This window comes from Marmota flaviventris, chromosome 1 (genome assembly GCF_047511675.1).
Source record: "Marmota flaviventris isolate mMarFla1 chromosome 1, mMarFla1.hap1, whole genome shotgun sequence".
NCBI lineage: Eukaryota > Metazoa > Chordata > Mammalia > Rodentia > Sciuridae > Marmota > Marmota flaviventris.
The window spans coordinates 96,107,571-96,129,032 of record NC_092498.1 but is presented as its reverse complement, the minus strand read 5'-3'; the positions used below and the strand labels follow the sequence as shown (position 1 = coordinate 96,129,032).

At 34.8% G+C, this 21,462-nt stretch overlaps 1 protein-coding gene across 1 annotated transcript in view; it reads left to right on the top strand.

Moving 5' to 3' along the window:
* The window catches only part of LOC114096128 (T-cell receptor gamma chain C region C10.5), a 30,256-nt gene extending 8,794 nt beyond the window's left edge, over nucleotides 1-21,462 (top strand). The window contains exons 3-8 of the mRNA XM_071614050.1: nucleotides 11,297-11,341; nucleotides 15,124-15,453; nucleotides 17,813-17,860; nucleotides 19,441-19,488; nucleotides 20,086-20,121; nucleotides 20,897-21,462. Of these exons, the coding sequence (XP_071470151.1) occupies nucleotides 11,297-11,341; nucleotides 15,124-15,453; nucleotides 17,813-17,860; nucleotides 19,441-19,488; nucleotides 20,086-20,121; nucleotides 20,897-21,039 (650 nt within the window). The 3' untranslated portion in view covers nucleotides 21,040-21,462. The remainder of the gene's footprint in view (nucleotides 1-11,296; nucleotides 11,342-15,123; nucleotides 15,454-17,812; nucleotides 17,861-19,440; nucleotides 19,489-20,085; nucleotides 20,122-20,896) is intronic.

Below are 21,462 nucleotides of genomic sequence, written 5' to 3'. Positions count from 1 at the left end.
ACTAGAAATTGAACTTCCTGGATTTCTCTTGTGTCTCAAGACATGGGATGTTGAGTTGAACTATCTTGTCATGTCATTATTTTTATGTTCAGAATCAACAGTTTTTAATACTTCTGATTTTTCTTTAGTGATTTCAAGATGGAGACCCCAAAATAAGAATATCTTAGGGTCAAATCATCTTTACCTGAATATCAGACAGAATATCACACATCAGTCACCAGCTCTCTGGGGCCCCATTTTAGAATGCTATTGTGTACTGGTACCAACTGAGGTGACTCCTTTATGGCTCAACCGAGAATTATAAGTAAGACAAGTCCAATCCCTGCTTGGAGACAGATGAAAGAGAAGATGGTATCTTTTACCTGATTTTCAATAATGTTTTGATATCAGGCCAGAGACTACTGTGCCTTCTGGGATCTCACAATGTCTAGTTCCAAGGGGTCTGTGTAAGAACCTTCCTTTTAAGACACTTCAGCTGTGTTCATACTCATGCAACCTCATAGACTCTAATGTTGTCATTCCCAGGTTCACAGGTGTTAGAGCAGAAAGGCGCTTGGGACATATTTAGCCCAATGCCTCTACTTCAAAGGAGGAGCAGGGTCCCAGAGAGAGCAATTGGTTTCTCTCTGGTGAACCTCAGAAGCAGGTACATTCCACCTTTCAGAGTCTCAGTCCAGTGCCTCTTTCTGATTCTCTTCTGGTAAATGCCAAGATTCTTTTAGCAACACTGCATTTCTTTCTCAAGGGAGCCCAGACAACATGTCTTATCTAACCATGTGATGCCCCAGACCTCAACTAAGTCTGGTACAGGCCAAGTGTGTGACTACCACACTCTTCAGAAAGGTATGGAGTCAACAGAGGATGGACTCCTCACCCCCATCGACCCCCATGGAGCTCTCCCATGGCTACTTACTGCCCTTTATTTCTGTCAACTTCTCCCTGTTCTGAAATTCCAACACTGGAACAGTTTCCTTATCTCCAACCAAAAGAGCATGTGGGTGGCAGTGATTGACAACTTCTTGAATATATACTTAAATTGTTTGTGAGTTCCCGAAGGCCCTGCTAACCTAAGGCCCAAATTTCCCACACTTCATTGTGAATCCTGGGGCCAGTCCTAACTGAGTAGCCCTGCTCTAGATTCAAATTAGATATAACTGGCCTGTTTTCTGCTGTGTTAGAGTGATCCAGGACTCTATGTCCATCTCACCAGTCACACCATGGAAATAAGAATAGTAGAAACAAAATCTGTGCCATTAGATAATAGGTAAACAGTTCTTTTTTTTGGATGCTAATAAGTAGCCAAAACACAGTTACAGATTCTGATCCCATGCCATCAACCCCAGTGTCCTCAACCTGTGTTATTTTGATCACCCTGTTTGAAGAAAGATTTAAGTTGCTCCCATTGGTCATTGGGTATGTGTGTATTACATAAACAGAATGAGAATTGAAATTACTGACGTTTATACACAAGCCTAAAATTTTCCATTCTTTCTAAAAAAGAGAACACTCTGTGCCTGAATTTTTGCACCAATGATAAGAGAAAATGAACTATTTTTGAACACTTGCTATGCTCAGTCTCTATTCTAGATACATCATTTGAACCTCATGAAGCCCTGAGAAATGGACCTCATTATCTCCATCTTACAGATGAGGAGACCAAGGCTTTGAGAAGTGTGTCAAAGTTGCACCACCAGACACAGAAGAACTAGAATCTGAGCCTGATCTTTCTGATTTTAAAGGGTTTTTTCCTTCACTTTCAATCTCTTAATATGGCAATTTGAATCTTTCATCAGAATCTTCTTAAAACTCTAATAAATCTGGCAGTGTTCATTGCACCATTCACTTTGTATGTCTCCATAAAGCAGCAATATAGGTCCTTATTTGCATCCTTGTTTGTGAATTATGACAGCAATCACATCTAAGACATGTCTCCATCACTGGACTTGCTCCCCTGAGCAGCTTCCTTTTCACTAGCACATTAATAAAAGCACAGAACTAATTTTTCCACTTTCCTCCAAAAGCCTTCATTAAATTCTCTTGTTTATTATTTTTAAAATGTTTATTTGAAAGTAAAAGCTCTCCACATTCCTACTTCTTAAAAATTATTGTACTGAGTGAAGACCCCCCTACCTAGTTCCCACAATATTCCTCTCACCTGTATATGCAAGTACTCTCCTATGTTTTAACACACCTGTGGATATGCAATTGCAATTTTAATTTTAATGTATCTGGAATCTATTTTATTTGGTAGGAGTCAGACAGATGTTTTTATTTTCTCAATAGTATTTTATCTAATGGAAGTTTCAAATTAACTATCATTTTCCTACAACTTAAAAAATTTGCATCATATATTAAGTATCTGCATATACTTGGACATATTCTGAAGTACTTCTGCTTTACTTATTTATTTATTTATTATTTGGTTGGCATATTGATACATTTGTAATAAGTATTAAGATCTACTATGACAAATGTTTTATACTCTACTATTTTAAAAAATAATTCTTTTTCCATTACCTCATGTTTATGCATTCTTATAAAACTGCCATCCCTCACACACTAGTACAAAAAAAAATGAAATGTTGTAGTAATTCCAACTGAAATTGCAGTCAATTTATATATGAATTCAAATGGTATCATTTTTTATAATAGTACATCTTTTTCACAAATATATTTGTCCATGTATATAGGTTTTATTGTAGACCTTTAGTAAAATTTTGTACTGTGTTCTTCATATGGTTTTTATATTTTCTCATAAATTTAATAAGAGATTTTATAATTCATTACTTATCCTATTGCATTTACTTTCTTAAATCCTTTTAGGGCTCTACAAATACATAAAATTCTTAAGGCTCCTGATAATTCTCTTCCTGGTCCCAGAAGAAAGAAAAACTGAAGACAAAAAGGGGTGGTGTGAGAATCAATCCCATGTAATAAATGTGCAAAGTGTAATCTACATTTACAAGAAGTAATAACTGGGAATTCTTAGTTTAAAAAATATCTTCCAATAAATAAGTGATAATATTTACAACTCTTTCCAAAAATACCTTCTATCTAATCCTCCTGTTCTTTGCAACTGGTTTGGTGATTGTGAGCATCTGTGAATGAACAATTATCTACTATGACCATATTATGAATTCCTCATCCTTGTGCGCAGAGGCCATATCTGCTCATGGAACTTAGGCCAGGATAGGTGGACCTGGAGTGGATATGGGGGCCATCACAGACTTTCCTCCTTAGTCCTTGCAGCTGGATAGCTCACCTCTACCTAGAAAAGGATTTGTTTCATTCTTGCAATTTTTTTCTCCTGTTCTGAAACAAGTTACATAAAAGTGCAGAAATGTCTAAAAACTCTCTTCTTTCAGCTTATCAGAGAACTGAAATTTTTTCCACATTCCAGTTAAAATGAGCAATCTGTAATTTCATGGGAGATAGAATTCTTCAATTTTATTTTCTGACATCCCCCCACCCCTTTTTAGGGTAGAGAGGCTGAGCATTGAACTCAGGGCCTCATGTATGCTAGGCAAGAACTGTACTACTAAAAGTTACATCTTCAGCCCAACATTATTCTCTTATTCTAGGAAAAAATAATAAGTCATCACAGAACTTTTTTTCACTTGGCATTGTCCCAGGAAGGAACCATGATGTCAAATGATAAATGTGGCATTTTTGAAAATGGAGAACTTGGTTCACAGCTCTCAAATGTGTCGGCACATTTGCATTTTCTGTTATTAAAGAGCTTCCTCCTTTCAAAAATATATTTCCAAAATTGCTGAGAGGCCTTGACATTTGTGAGAACAGAAGACAAATTTCTTTAAAGGAAGCTCTGAGCAGTTAGCTTTTTGAAAATAGAGACCTGGGTTCACAGTTCTCAAGTATGTTGGCACACTTGCATTTTCAGTTACTAAACAGCTTTCTCTCTTGAAAAATCTATTCCCAAATCACTAACAGACAAAGAGGCCTTGGTGTTTTGAGAACAGAAAGCCCTAAGCCCTTTCCTTTTTTTTTTTTTTTTTTTTTTTTTTTTTGGCTCTTTCCTTTGATGAAAGTCCTGAGCAGCTTTAACACAACTGAACACCTGGAAATTAAAAAAAAAAAAAATTCTCAGAAACTTTTACTTTTTTACTTTCTTGGTAATTTAGAAAACTACTTGGTTGTCATGTTGGCTCAGTTTTCTTCTTCTCTTTCTCTTACCCTATCTATTTTTCTTTGTTACTTTCCTGTAATGTAATCTCAATGGAAAACAAAGAATATATAAGATCAGTTTATGAGAAAACTTGCAAATAACCTGATGCCACAAAACCTATATCTGAGGCCTTCCAAAGGAAGCTGGAAGATCAACTTGCCAAGGGAAGGTTGCTAAACTGTTGGTCAGGTCATGAAGCTTGGTAGGAAGCTGAGATTTTTGAAGATGTTTTGACCAGTGTGATGGTGCAGACTGCATCCAGATACATGCAGAAGGAAATAAGCTCATAGTAATTCCTCTTGGTAAGTAACTTTTTAAATGTTTTTCTTACCAATCTAAAATGGATACTCACTTGTTAGAAAAAAAAATAATGTCCTTTCAGTCTTATCTGAGCCTGCCACATTCTTATTCTCAGAACATGAACAGTCGTTCTGCAGGTCTGGGCTGTTGGATATAGAAACAAAACTGCTTTGCACATGGAATGGTCTTCCCCATGAGAAAGGAGGTTGTAACTGTACATTCATAACACACATACACACAAAAACCTAAGACTCTAGCCTTTAATGTTTTGAGGACCATTTCTGTAGACCTTTAGTGTAAGATATTTTTTGATAAAACTTTTGTGTGAGGGTTCTCTTGTGTGAACCAAGTTCTCCATTTTCAAAAATGCCACATTTATCATTTATTTATTACTTGCTATGTTTATATTTTCAGATCAGATTGATATAGTGTTCTGTTCTCCAGATTACCTGCAAAGTCTATTTCCTTGGTTTTCTTATTAGTTCATTTTAGTTATATGTAATATTAGGGTTCATTTTGACATAATTATACAAGCATGGAATACAACTTGCTCCAAATATATCCTTGGTTTTAATCTTGTCCCTAACAACTCCGCAAAAATCAATTTTTATTGGAAATTATTATAGAACATTAATAAACCACACTTTATATTTTTTAATTCCTTAGAAAAAAATATGCTACTGTGACTTGTTAAATTGCCTGTAGATAGATGGCCTCATTCACAGGAATTTGCATTTTGCACAAACCATTGCAACTGAGGTGTATGAAATGACTCTTTGTGGTTTTTCCATCTTCATTTGCTCATTCATTCTCTCTACACATATTTATTGAAGATGGTTTTGATGTAAGATGCTGGAGATAAAATGGTAGATAACACACATTCTCAGCAATTAAAATATTCCAGGCCCATGAATTTGTGTTCTAGATTTTGCCTTGATTGGACCCCGGTGCATTTATTCATTTGTGACTTCCATAGATATAGGATGTACTGGGTTCATGGGCTCTTTTCCTATTTCAATTTATGTGGTACTTATTGATTATTACATCCACATTTAGAATGCATACATCAGAAACTGTAAAAATCCAAGCTCTGAGACACTTTTGGTCCTAGATATATTGGATGAGTGATATTCAATAAGTGTTGTGTTTGGAGGAATAATTTGATGAAATGGCACAATATTATATCATTAAAGAGAAAAATTCTAGGTAATTTTTGGGAGGGCAGAAAACATGCTAGAGTTTTAGTGCTCTCTTTCATCACTCAACAGCTCTATATAAGTAAACCTCTCATTTCCTTTCTACAGATGAAAACAGTAAGGCTTAGAGAAACGCAGTTACTTCCTAGTCACAGGACTAGTAACTGTTTCAAGGTCTGGGATTCAGGGGACACTTGTCTATTCCAAAACACTTGGAATGAATCATTTTATAATATTACAAACATTAAGTCATGTTTAATAATAAGAATATTTCCTCTTCTTGTAGCTTGAATTTTTACAGGGACTTTTTAATGTACAGTTTAGTAACAGTTTGTAATATTAATCATGCAAGAACACAATGCTTGTTTTAATCATGGTACTGAAATTACTCTCTTTTTCTCCAACAGAGATCATGGAAGTCATAATGAATATAAATTTACTAAATATTCAAGACATGAATCTTAGTGTACTTCTTTCTATAAAATGGCAAGTCATTTTGATACTATTACCCTCAATTTTATTTATGTATTGGCATCAAGCGTGTCAGAAATATTGAAGCTGGTTAAAAAAAAACTATAGCAGCTGTGCTGAATTATATTCTTAGTTACAACACTCATAATGGGACTTCTGCAAGAATAGCCACTGGCTAGGGGCCTTTGATGAGCAGTTTCAATGCTCTGGAGCTGAAGTGGTATTTTCAAGTCAAAGAGAGCAGTCAATCATCAATGAAGTGCTTAAGGGATCATCAGTAAGCATTCACATTCTCATAATTCATCAAAGTCCCTATTAAGGGGAATTGGGTTCTAAACAGAAGTTACTTTATTATCAAACCAGATGTCTACCCATTCATACATATGAATTGCAAAATACCTATGAATCACATTGAATATATATTTATTAAATGATCAAATATATGATTTCTATTACTGGTTCTTTCTGAAATTGAAGAAATTTTAAATATTATAAATTACATTGTAGGCCAAGAAACATTTTATACATGGAGACCCTTTAATAAGGGAGGAGATTTAAATGATTCTGGCAAAGTTACAAAAAATTATCAAATCAGAGTTTCCCACATATGTGATAGGGAAGGACAACCAAAACCCAAGCTGCCCAGGCACAGTGTGCTTGGGCCTTAAATTCCTGATTGCACATTCTAATGTGATTTTGTTTGAGCTTTGCCTTTGTTTAATGTCAGCAAACTTAACTTTTATGTTTTTATATAAATATTGAAAAATATTGCTGAAATTTTAAAGTAAATGCAAAAGGAAATTTTTTTTATAAAGACTTATTAAAATAGCTAGTTAATAAATGGCAGAATAATCCAAGTGTTTGGTCCTGGAACAAAGCTCATCATTACAGGTCATTTATTTTTTTCTTTTTTCTTCAATTCTGCAGGGTTAGATAGGGAGGGGAAGCAAGAATACAAGTGTTACAGGCTCCAGATCCTAGGCTGACTCAGAGATTTTGGAATTGCTCCTGGTTTAGTTATTCATTGTAGTGGGATCTCCTAAGAGGTCAGGTGACTTGGTCCAAGTTCTAAGAGGCACTCTGATGGGAGATGTTAACCTGGAATTTGGAGTAGCCATGGATCCCTGGTGGAGGGAGGTATTAGGTACATGTGTTATTTCTTTGTTGAAAAGTTTCTAAGCCTGTTTAGACTAGAAATTTGATTTATTTGATTCTTAAAGTACCCAGTGGGGTTAACATCTGCTAAAGTGGTCATTAGGTTATGGAAAGATGAAATATTTGGTGATTTGGCCACAGGATCAGTAATAATAAATGTTAAGGTAGCACCTGCCTTTGTTATCCCAGCCACTTTATTCAGGAGGCTGAGGCAGGATGATTAAAAGTTTTGAGGCCAGCCTAGACAACGTAATGGTTTATCCTTTCTCAAAATAAAAAAGTAATAAAAGGGACTGGGCTCAGTGATAGAGTGCCCATGGGTCCCATTTCTTGTACTGAAAACAAATTTGTTTTGTCACATATGGCCATATTAAAAAATGATATAAGGTATATTTTGCCTTCGTTCTTGTTTTTTAAATTCAGTTCAACAAGTTTTTTTTTCAATCCCTCATTAGACTTAAAAATTCAGTTTTGCCTGAATGAAGTAGAAAATTTCAAAAGGATGATCCTTGCTTATTGGTTCCACTGAGATGGAAGTTTTCAGAGATTTTTCATAAAGTTGATAAAACATTGAAAAAATGAAAAAAATTATTTCCTTAGTGATTTATCCTATTTGAAGAAATAAATAATTTGAAAACTATTTTCTGGTCCTCTTTTTTCCAATGGACCCAATGTGAATTGTAGCAATGGAATTAAATAAATAAGTTCTCTGAGAAGGATTTTCAGTACAAGGAAAGACACAACTTCAATTCTAGAATATGACTTCTGGAACTACCACTTTCTATGTACCCATCCTTCAGCAAGTAAAATTTGGTTAAACAGTCAATACCTGATTAAAATTCTTAACTAATTATAGAAAAATTATAAAATAAGCAAAAACTTAAAATGTATATTGTCACTCATAGTCATTATCCTTTCATTATAGTTTCACCTAAGAGTTTTATCTGTGCAAATTTCATTTTTATTTTACGAAATTAGAATCATACTAGATACACAATAATGTATCTGTTTATATACTCCATGTTACTTCATGACCATTCTTCTGATATGTACTTAAAATTATTCAGTAACTGAGCAAATTTTGAAATTTTTCATTCTAGTTGATCTGTATAAAGAAGATAATGAGATCTACCTTAGGTGGATATTATAAAGTTTCACTGAAATTAAATATAGAAATTATCTATTCCAATGACTGGCAGGTGGCAGATGATGCCATATTGATTCTTTATTTATGCTTCAAACCCAGGAAAGGAGGGCTATATAAACTCAGGAATAATAATAAATGTATTATCCACCATCTAATCTATTGTTCACTTTAGAACAAATGCTTTTTATATACAAGACTAAATGTACCACTTCTAAAAGTGATTAGAATGGAATATGTATGATCTCAAATCTCATATATTATCTAACTGAATACAAGGTGCTCCCTCTTTTTTCAGTAGCTATCTATGGTGTTTTAAAAAGTTTGTTTCCACCCACAACTTGAAAACATAAACAGATTTCTACTTATAAAATTTACTTTCCTAATTGATTTATGTGTACAAAGTACACATTGATAAAAATAGAGGTTAAGAAACATTGCATATATATCTATTTGATTTTTGGTACCAGGAATTGAACCCAGGGGTGTTTAGCCACTGAGTCACATCCCCAGCTCTTTTTAATTTTTTTTTTTTTTAATTAGAGACAGGGTCTCACTAAGTTGCTTAGGGCCTCTTGAATTGCTGAGGTGGGCTTTGAACTCACGATACTCTGCTTCAGCCTCCCAAGTCACTGGGTTTACAGACAAGCTCTACCATGCTGGTGAGAAATATTGATTTTTGTACTCTTACATTTTGTTAAAAATTTTGTTCAGGCTTAATCTGTATTGAAAAAATCTATCACGCCAGACATGGTGGTACATGCCTATAACCCCAAGGATTTGGGGGACCTGAGGCAGGAGGATCAGAAGTTCCTAAACCTCAGCAATTTATCCATGGGGCCCTAAACAACTTAGTGAGAACTTGTCTCAAAATATGAACTTTTAACAAAAATGACTGGGAATGTAGCTCTATGGTTAAGGATTCCTGTGTTCAATCCCCAATACCAAAAAAAAAAAAAAAATCAACAACAACAAAAAAATATCACTCAGGAGAGTTCTAAATCAACTCATGTGTGAGTGTCCATTTGAAACCCCTGAACCCCTGAATGATATCACTGGGTATTATCACCTCACAAAGCAAAAGGAAAGCATTTTTTCCATTCATTATTATTCTATAAAGGTGTGAAGCAGTATAAACTGCAGAGATCTTAGTCCCAAGTAATAATTGCCAAATTCATGTTAATTTTTTTTTTACTTTTTCTTTTCCTGTTACCAGTGCTATCTCCAAAAATAGCATCAACTGAGGTTCATTGTAGGCTCATATTTTGTCCTTGAAGGGTACCTCTTCCTAAAGGTACAAAGACAGTACCCTATTATAGCCTGACTTATTCCCCTTTCTAACCAAAAGGCAACCACTGTAAAGGAATAATTTGGGAAAAGAAAGTTTCATATTGTGTTCCAGCACCTTCAGAATATTTAAATTCAGCATGTCGGCATCTCTGTAACAGAGCCAGGATTTGCAAACCTGTTCTCCATCCTTTGTGCCTTATTTGAGCTAGACTTTACAAATCTTGAAAACCCTGGGAACAAAAGAGAAACATGCTATATACACAAATCATGGATCATATATTAAAACAATCTATTACCAATATCTATTTGAGAAAATCTAAAATAAAATACACAAGTAGAGTCAGATCATTCAATAAAAATAGGTCAAAAGCACTAAGGATAAGAAAAAAGTCCTGTGATTATCTAGCAACAAGCACAGAGACTTTATGGTCAAAGTAGAAGAAAAATGTAGTGGAATATATGCTTTTTAATAACTGATAAAAGTAGCACACCTAATTTTTAAATATGATGCTTTTTCCCATTATAAAATTAGAAAAGAATTGCAATGGGCAAGCCCTTTCCGAAGGAAGTGACATGTAGTGAGGACATCACTTTCAACCTCCACTTGGGGAACTGAGGGAAGGATCATTAAGCTCATTGCATCCCAGCCCTGCATTGGTGCTGTGGGTCTCATGACATTTCATGTGATGCACACATAGGGTCTCTCAGCACATAGGTCAGGCAGATAGCACACAGTGACCTAAGATGGCTTTGAGGACCAGGCTTCTTGTCATTTCTGTGGTCATTCTGCCTCAACAGCCCAAGCCAGCAGTTGTAACGTATACTTTGGCACGAAATGATCAAAAAAAGTTGAGGCTGAACATTCTAGACAAAGCTTAGAATTCACACGTGTGGGGCTGCTGGTTGGGAAAAGAGGTATTATTTTGGACAGCAGAAGTGAAGTGTTTCCACTCACCAACTGCACCTGCTGGTTTGAGCTGGGGCTCCCTTTGTTTGCTGAAAAGGAGAGGATAAGACAGATAAGAGCCTGATAAAGCTTGCTAGTGTAAAAGGAACATTTCCTATAATGATGGCTTTGAGAATTCCTGACATATTTGAACAGAAGACAGAGGAACAACTCTCCCTCCTTAATCACCATGGATCTAATTGCAACCCCCAACGTTGATGGGTAAGGCCAAAGCTTGTCCTGTGAAATTAATTGTCATGTTGAAGCCCATAGACGTAGCAGCAAGTTTCTAATTATAACAATGATAACGATGATAACAATCTGCTGTTTTTCTATAATATTTTAATCAAATTGTTGATTTTAGACTCACTTTATTTCTGGTTTAAATTGACTGACACCACTGTCATCGTTTTAAGATAAATGTAACATGAAAACCCTTAAAGTTAGTTGATTTGCTTAGCCATAGAACTTGCTGAATGAAATTAACCAGAACCAGAACCCTATTCTCTTAAAAATTCTAGGCCATCATGTTGCCACTAGAATTTGAAGAACTCAGAGAAGCCAAATTCATCTAATGTTTTTGATGAGGGTTATGTCACTGTGGAACAACTTTGAGAAAGTCTTCGGTAGTGGAACCAAACTTGTTGTCACAGGTGAGTATCCTAAGAGTCCATTTCCAAGGAGATAGAAGGAAGGCAAGAAATGATCCTCTTGGAAAAATAGTAAGAATGTTTAGAAAAAAGAGGTATGTGAGGGGAAATCGATGTAGCAATCTTAGGAGAGATTTTAACCAAATGCCATACTAAAGGAAAAGAGACAACATTGTGCAGATAATGTAATAACAGCATTTGGCTTTGTGTATATGTGAACTTCTACAAAGTGCTCATATAAAACTGTATAATGATATGAAAGTGTTTGACACTGGGACAAAGTTCCTTCTTGTAGATACGATGGTGATAGACTCAATGGAGGGCACACATTCCCTATTCTCAGTGAAATGTGTTCTGGAAGTCTGAGCTTTGAAGGCAAGCAGACTTGAACCTCCAGCTCCCTTGCTTACAGTTTAGTAAATTTGGACAATTATTCTTTGGTGTTAATTTCCGGATTCATAAGATGGGATAATAATATGAACCTAGCAAAGTTATGTGATAATCAAATGAGATAATGTGAATAAAATTATTGGCACAGTATTCAATACAAAATAGAAGCCCCATTACTTTTCTTCCAACTTAAATGTAAAGAGAGAATCATCTTCACTACAGAGTGTTGCTTTCAAATAATAACACTTACTACAGAGCAGAAATTTTCCAGAAGATTCAGCAATATTTCTAATGGCTCAAATGTAGTTTACCTTAACATTCACTCATAAAAAATTGAATCTGAATTTTCCATCACTTGGCAAGAATAATAAGAATAACTGAAATGAGCATGTTTTAAAAAGATTTAAAATTTTTAGTTATTGATAGATCTTTATTTTATTTATTTATATGCAGTGCTGAGAATCGAACCCAGTGCCTCACATATGCCAGTCAAGGACACTACCCTGAGCCACAATCCCAGCCCAAAATGTGCATTTTTAAAAAATGATTTTACATACTTTGAATCTTATTTCTTTATCTTAATTAGTAACATCTCTAACATCAATATAAATGGTCTCAAAATTTTAGACAAACAATAATAATATTATTATTATCCCACCAATATTTATCAGAAAAGAACTTTGGATTCATACAGAAAATAGGAACACTATAAATCATTGAAATATAGTTGGAAAATTGTCATAAATCTGAAATAAATATTTAAATATGAAGTAGGTAGTGTTATTTGATCAAGGAAAAATAGACAACCTTTAAATAAGTTCTCATATGTAGATTTGGAAAATACTTTTAATAAACAAGCAGTTGATATTTGGCAAATTTATATGAAATTTGTGAGTGCATCTTAAAATACAAGCTTAGGTATTTAATTCAAAATGCACTCCTTTATGAGGCAAATGAACATACATAAATTAATCAAACAGCTTCATTTATTTATTTAAATAAGATGTATTGATAGCCATTTTATTTATTATTCAAATAAAACAGAGTGGCTACAATTTGCCATATTATAAAAATTTTGATCATGATAAATATCTTGCCGGGGGCAGTGGTGTACATCTATAATCTCACTGGCTTGGAAAGCTGAGACAGGAGGCTCATTAGTTCAAAGCCAGCCTCAGCAAAAGTGTGGTGCTAAGCAACTTAGTAAAACCCTGTCTCTAAATAAAACACAAAAAATTGGGCTGTGGATATGGCTCACTGCTTGAGTGCCCCCGAGTTCAATCCCTGGTACCCATACTCCAAAAAAATCTTAATATATAATTTTTAAAGTAATGCTTTCAAAACCATGTAGCATTCAGAATATAAGTTCTAACTCTATATAATCAAGTATACTTTGTAATACTTAGTTCATTATTACCTTGAGGCAGTTCAAGACATATTCTGTACTCAAAAGTATGAAACTTAAACTACCTAAGGAAAAGATACAACAGGTAATACAGATGGGGTATTGTACAGGAATTTTTCCAATTCATCATTTGATTTTTAATTGCTTTATTATAATGAATCAGAAACATTCCATCAAGAAACACAGCTTCTAAGATGAAAATTAGATTTATTAATACATTATTTTACTAAAATTATAAAATTTACAATTGAAAAATTAATCACCTTTTATAACATACCTTTGAAACTACAAATAAAGTATACAGTTGGATAAATATGCAGTATGCTTACTATTTACACTAAAAGAAAGATGCAAAAAATTAAAATAAACACATTATGCCCCTAATATATTTATAACACGTCAGGAATATTAACATTATATGCTTACTGATTTTGTATACAAGTTAGGAACTTTGCTACTACCCAGACAGAAATCATCAAGAACTTTTTTTCTTTTCTTCTCAAGCGTGAAATCTGATTTTTTTCCTTAATAAATCACCTGTTGAATTATTATACTAAATTCAAATTAGTCCTAAGAGAATATTTGTAAGGCATCTGAGTTTCAACTTGCAATCAAATTGAAATAATTCCATCATTTATAACAAGGAATTGTGTTAAAAATAAATGTAAAACCAGTTAACATTCAAGATACGCAAGGTATGGGGTTGTAAATAAATCACAATTTGTTGTATATTTTTACATTATGTCTGCAAGAAACTCTTGGAACTATAACTTTTAACATTACATCAACTACATATACGTTTTATTTAGTAGGTTAAGATGAAGAGACAGATTGAATTCCAAAGGAGAGATGTAGGAGACTGCGCTAATGCAAATTTTGAGAGAGTCAAACACAAATATACTGATAGGTATATTCCCTCACCCTAATGAAATAAGTACAAAAAAATACACCCTTGGTGTATCTTAGTGACACTTGAACTTCAAATGATATTCCCAAATAAAATGTTTTTGATGAAAATTTTCTATTGATAAGCACATTGTTTGGTAAAATTTATACAAGAACATTTCTGAAAATAATCAATACAAATTTTAAATAGTTTGCTGAGGAAATGTTGATATTTTCTGTCTAAATTCAAAACACTGAATAATTTGGAGGTGTGGCTTTAAATACTGCCCAACCCAAAATCCTATAGTAGGACAGATGTTAAAGCAAAATGTTAAATAAAGTTAGAAACTTCAGGAGCTTCACAAGTAGGTATGCATCTGCATTTGAAGCCAAGAGACCAACCTGACAGATTACAGGTACACATGGAAGTAGAGGCCTATTGAAACAAGTAACAGCGTGTTGTTACAAAGAAAAATGAAAAGCTGCCTCCTGGCATTTATTTTTATGAGAAATAAGATAAATAGGCTGCATTCTAGAATTAGCTAAATGAAGACTAGTTTGCAGAGTTGCAGAGCATGAGACAGTGAATTACATGTCCAGAGAGCAGAAGTGACAAAGGATGGACAAGGGAAGTACTTTAGAAGGGACCACAGAGCCTCATCTAGAAAGATCATTAAAAAGGTCTGGTTGTCTTCTGCTCCTCTTCATTCATCTTGACAACACATACTCTACTAGGAGAAAACTAAGGAGATGTAAACAAAAAGTTAATGGGTTCAAGAATGTTGGAAGCCTCCTTCAGGAACAATTAAAAGTCACACCTCTCTTAGCATGTGGAAAAAAGAACAAAAGTCAAGCTTCCTTCTAGATCTTCCACTTCATAGCTGTGTCTTTGGGCTAGTTACTTAACTTCTTGAACCTTTTTGCACATCTGTAAAATAAGGTCTACGGTAAGCTCCCTGCAACCTATGGGGAATAAAAGGCCATGGTGGGCACTAATTCAATGGCAACTTGTCTTCCTATTGATATATGTTAGGTTATTCCAAATCAAGCAATGTTTGTAACTCTCTAATTACCTTTTAAAATCTGTTTTCCATTTCCTCCACAGATAAAATCTTTAATGCAGACATTTACCCCAAGCCCACGATTTTTCTTCCTTCAGTTGCTGAAACAAATCTCCATAATGCTGGGACATATCTTTGTCTTCTGGAGAACTTTTTCCCTGATGTTATTAAGGTATATTGGAAAGAAAATGGAGGTTATAGGATTCTGGAATCCCATCAGGGAAATACCATGAAGACTAAGGACACATACATGAAGATGAGCTGGCTAACCGTGACTGGAGAGTCAATGGATAAAGAGCACAAGTGTATTGTCAAACACGAGAATAATAAAAGAGGAGTTGATCAAGAGATTCTCTTTCCTGCAATAAGGAAAGGTATGTGCATTTAAATGTAAACATAAATTTCCAGAAAAAAATTTGAAAGGGAATACCACATCTTTCCTTCCAAGCATTAATGAAATCAAGTCTAAATCTTTCTTAAATATAATAACGTTTAATGGCAGAATATATATCCTGTGATTTTCCCCATAGAAATGAAATGGTACATAATTTGGAGAAAACTCTGAAAAATTTATTTCAGCTTTCTCAGCCTCAGTTCAATATTTATAGTATTAAAACTATAGGATGTGTTTTATAATTTTTATGTGGACTATATGAAATAAGACAATTAAAGTATCTAGCAACTCAATACTTGTAAAATATTAAAAAGAAGTTTCTACTTTTGATGATTTTACCTGATTTAGAAATCAAAACAATTATGTATATTTCAGAAATGTTCTATGAAGCAAGTAAAGTTGCCTACTTCAATCTTGCTATGCACAGGTTAACTTACAATGAGTTCTTAATTGAAAAAATTATGCTCAGACAAAAGAGCAGGAGCATGGCCCAACACCACCAAAAGATTTGGAATAATCTTAGCCACTGAAGTTCTATGTTAGCTTTAAGTATTTCTGATTTTTATTTTATATATCACTGTTAGAAAGAATTTCATAATTTATGCTTCAATGAGCCTAACGTGTATGAAGATACTCCATTTTTCCATGACAAATTTCTCCTTCCATTGGTAAATGTAGCTACATAAACATTTCCTGTTCTATTCACATATGCCAGGCCTGAGTTGGAATGTGGATGAATATTCTAGAATTAGTACTGCCAGTAGGATGTATTGCAGTCAAGAGAGAATCCTTTTTCCCTGTCACTTAGGACCACATAGGACTCAGGCACGATGTCCCAAAGGAATCCTTTGGGTGCATTGAGGTACATATTCAACAAAGATAGGCAGAAGCCTGAATGTGCAGAGGCCTTGCAGTGGTCCAGTGACTCACTACATATTCACAGTCCTGAGTGTTAAACAGCAGTCCAAAAGGCCTAGTGGGCATGGGAAGCAATCTCTTTGTAATTTTCCCTGTGGCTCCGAGCCCCTATTGTGCCAGCGAGAAACTGGCACGTGGCAAACGGGGTGAAGAGCTTTGCCATAGTCCATTCCAGTTTCCCAAGTAAACCTTCAGTCGCTGGGACCCTAACTTTCTGCAATCACTACTGAAGTCTGAACAGTTGCCTGGTTTTCCCTGGAGCTATGACAAAGATCAAATGAAATGCTGTTAGGAAAAAAAAATGTTTTCTTAAAAAAATAGAGCATGGATTCAGATATTTCTATATTTATTGTACTTACATCCTTTCCTAAAATCAACTAAACAAGAATACAAAACCAACCCCAATTTTCTGTTTTCCATGCTGAGAAACAGAGGGGAGGCAAATATGCAAACACAAGGTTAACTTAACCACTGTGCATAAGTGTCCAATTAGGTTCAGATTGTTCTATTGATCAGAGAAAATTAAAAAGAATATTAAGTTACATGGTGATGAATCTCGTGTAGGAGAGAGGTTCCAGTTTAATAATAATTTACTAGGCACTGATTTCTAAAACAAATGTTTCTCATGGGCTTCTCTGGCTCCAGTGCTGAGGAGAGAGCTTTTGTCAATGTCATCTTTTCCAATGCTGCTTTTTGAAGGTTCTTTTTTGTTTTGTTTTGTTTTGGTTTGGTTTGGTTTGGTAAAAGCTGAAAAATAGCACATGGAAATGAATTAATGAAGTGATTATTTTGAAGGGAGATAAAATGGTATTTTCATGTTTACAATAAGCTTTGAGAGAACTTAAAGAGCACACAGACTTTATTACTTAGGAACTGTACTTTCTTCTATTTACCTCAAATGATTCATGGTAAAAATGATTTTCATTTATCTTTTAGTGAATATATCACAAGGAAAGAGATACACTTTTTTTCAAAAACAATTTTTTTGTTGTAGATGGACACAATACCTTTATTCTATTAGTTATTTTTATATGGTGGTGAGGATTAAACCAAGTGCCTCACACATGCTAGATAAGCACTCTACCACTGAGTCACAACCGCAGCCCCTAAGAGATACACTGTTTAGATCCATTACAGTCAGTTTTTAATGGTATTTTCAATTCAAATATAACCATACTGATATTTTATTTCTAGAGACTTACCCCTAAGACCTATACCTCAACTCCATTTTAAAAATACACACAAAAAATAAGTCAATGTTCAATAATATTGCAGAGTGTTAAGTATATTCATATAGACAAGAACATGTCTAGTAGAAAAAGAACCAACCAAAACAACCATTGTCTATATACACACACACTCACATGCTTTAAAATAATGGGCGTGAATAATTGAGTGATATTTGTTCTTATTGCTTTTAGTTGTCACCACTATGAATCCCAGAGAAGCCGATTTGAAAGTTACAAATGGTGAGTTTTAGTGTGTGTTTGCCTTCACCTCATTCGATATCATTTTCCCTCCTCTGATCATCTTAACTTCTGAACTTCATCACTTATGACAGAGAAATCAGAATATCTGGTTGTTCCAAAATGGACTGAGTGTCACTTTAAGTTGTCCTTTGTTTCCTTGGCATCATATTAACACAGTAAACTACAGACACTGGTATGAGATGACTGTAAATAAGAGGATACAGCCATAGGCTCTGAAGCATTTCAACAAAGGGACTTCATTCATTCATTTGTCTACTATGTGTAATGACTGGGGAAAGAGTGATAGCAGATTACTCTAGTTTTGTTTCCTAGCTGTGGGTAAATACAACTGTTACTCTGAGTTTGATTCTGAGAACTAAAAATGTGATTGGGCCTATCTTTCTATCTCCAGAGAGAATGGCACTGAAATGCTCAGCACCTATTTTTTTTAAAGGCATTTTCTAAGAATACTCAAGATTCTAGGGGATTTTCTTAGTGTCCAGAGTGGTGGAATTGTTTGTTTCTGTATAAATTATTTTCTCTGTATTTATATGCAAAGTAATTTCCACATTTAAAAAAAAATTCCCCTCGATATCTTCAGATATTTACCCAGCAATTCACTGATAGGACTCTTGGTTAGTTATGTAAACCCTTCAAATTTTATTTCCTCATTCATGACATGAGACTATCAATAATGCAACTCAGCCATGTGTAGTAGTGTGTGCTTGCAATCCTAGTGACTCGTAAGGCTGAGGCAAGATGATTGAAAATCAAGACCAACTTCAACAACTTAGTGAAACCCTGACTTAGAATAAAATTTTAAAAGGACTAGGGATAGAGCTCAGTGATAAAGCAACCCTGAGTTCAATCCGCAGTAACCGTCCCTGCCACAATACAACTCACTTAAGTGTGACTGAGGATTTAAACAAGATAATTCATGTGAAGCATTTAACACAGTGCCAAGCAAACAGGGATCACTCAATGTATATGAACTTTAATTAATATTGATATCGCCATGCCTACAAACACCAAACCTTCAGGAAATCGTGTGCGTGAACCAGGAATATTGGGGATATGCATGATTTGGAAAAGTACTAAGCAGAGGAAATTTCTCTAATTGAGACTCCTTCAAAAGTGCATGATTCTGTCATTGACTCTAAGATTGGACAGATTCATTTTAGTGTAACATCGTATTAGGAGTGTGAGCAGAAACCTGAAAAGCAGCTAATTCTTTTATTTTCCCACTGACATATTTGTGCCTACTTGTGAGGAGCTTTGAGTAAGGAGGAAGATCAGTCTTGGATATTATAATCCAGTTATGATAAAAAAGGAAAAAAAATCTTTCATGAATTTCAATATCTGTGTGTGTGGAAAAATATTATATGATAGCTGCTCAATTATCTGGAATCAGACTATTTTTGGAACTGTGGGACTCAGTTTTAATGATTATGTCTTCTATGCTTCCAGAGATGTGTGTATATTTATTTACATGCATATAAATACGTGTATGTGTACACATACATAAACTTTCAAATAATAGACAAGAATACTAGACTTAATCTTGCTCTCTTTTCTTCTAGCTGTCACCACTATTAATGCCAGAAAAGCTGATCTGAAATGTGAAAGTGGTAGGTTTTAGCACGTTTGTCTTCGTATCATGCTATACAATATTCCTCCTCCTGAGCATCTTACTTTTTGAACTTCCCTCGTGTAAGTTAGAGAAATCAGAATGATTAGATGTGTCAGAATAGACGGAGTGACATTTTAATTAATCCATCATTTCCTAGGAGTCATGATAGATAAATACAGCTCTCGCCTTAGGTTTATTCAGAGAATTAGGAATGTAAAAATTCCTATCTTGTGTCATTAGAAAGACTTGCACTGAAATGCTGAATCTATGGTTAAAAAAAAAGAGAGAGTGGAAAAAAGAGAGAGAAAAGGCTATATGCTAAGAATAATTAAGATACCTGATGATGCTACACCATTTATAATTAATTGCTCATTCATAAAATGGTTACCATCCATGATTGAACACACTTATGTGTCACTGGAGATGCAAACAGTGTGGAACATTTAACAGTGCTTGGCACAGCAATGGTCACTCATAGATATTAACTTTTGGTTGACTGTCTCCAGTGTTGATATTGAAGTTTACCCATACCCAGGTACATACAGTCAAATAATGGACATGATAATTGACTTCTACTTGCTCTTATTTCTTCTAGTTGTCAATACTACTGAATCTGAAGCTTATTTAAAAGGTAAAATCTTAATTTTTAGTGTGTGTTTTTCTTTATCTCATGCTATAGCTTCTCCCACTCCTGATCATTCTAACTTTTGAACTTCCTTTACTTAAGGTAGAAAAATCAGAATGGCTGGATTTTGCAGAAAAGACTGTGGATATTTATTTAATCCATCACTTCCTAGGCATTATACTATCATAATAAACAATGTGTTTTCATATGAGACAACTATAAATGAGTCACAAAGCAAGAAACTCCAAAGTCAAGACTCTGAAACACCATGGACATATATGTTTGGGTGGGAAGATGCATGGGCTTTGGAGTACCACAGACTAGACTCTATTCCCATTTTGTATAGGCTACTATACAGATTAAATAAGACTAAAATTTTACATGCAAATTAATTCTTAACATACTATGTGTCATTCGATTAATGGTTAATGAATATTATATATTATTTGTACTTAGAGACAGGTTGGGGTAAAGAAATTCTAAAATCTAGTTATCACACATACTTTTGTTCCCCATTGACACATCCATTAAACATGGATTCTTACTTTTAAATATTAGGAAGGTTCTAAGTAAGTAAGGCAAATATTGGTAATCGACTTACAAGCTAAACCTTGCTCTTGGTGGTTTGGGTGGGAGTGGTAGATGTTGACCTTTGGGGTTTGGTGGGGGTGGTGTCACTTCAGTGTAGGTCACCAAAAATAAACATCTGTGGAAACTTTCCCCATGAAGGGTCCTATCATGCCAAAAGAACAAGTGACACTAATTACCTGACTTCTCTTAGATGCACTAAAGCTGCAGCTCACAAACACCTCTGTCTACTGGACCTACCTCCTCTTACTCCTCAAGAGTGTGGTCTACTTGGCCTTCGTCACCTTCAGTCTGCTAAGAAAAACAGCTGTCGGTAGAAATGGGAAGAGTACCTAACAAATGGTGGCACAACGGAGTTGTGTTGTGTTCTTGGTTTATTGTCCTGAAGAGTGTCTGCTGAGAACCTGGCTAGGTTTGCTTGCTGGGTTACAGCTCCTTGGGTTCTCACCTGTATAATTCTGTCACTATTGCAGTAAGGGTTTCTCTAACCAGTGGGCAAATGGAGCATCTTCACTCTGTAACAATGAGTAGCACTTAGTGGTACCTAGTCCCTGTGTTTCTAGTCCCTATCAGCCCCTCCAGCCAGCCCAATCATCTCAACCTTCGTGGGGCCAATGGACAGCTTCTAGACACATCCCTTAGTGCCCTTTAACCAGAGACCACCTTAAAGCCTTCCATTCCACACATCCTGAAATTGCCTTCTTTGCTACTTGAATTCTGTTCTTTATTTTTCATAATAAACACAACAGTCTACTTTGG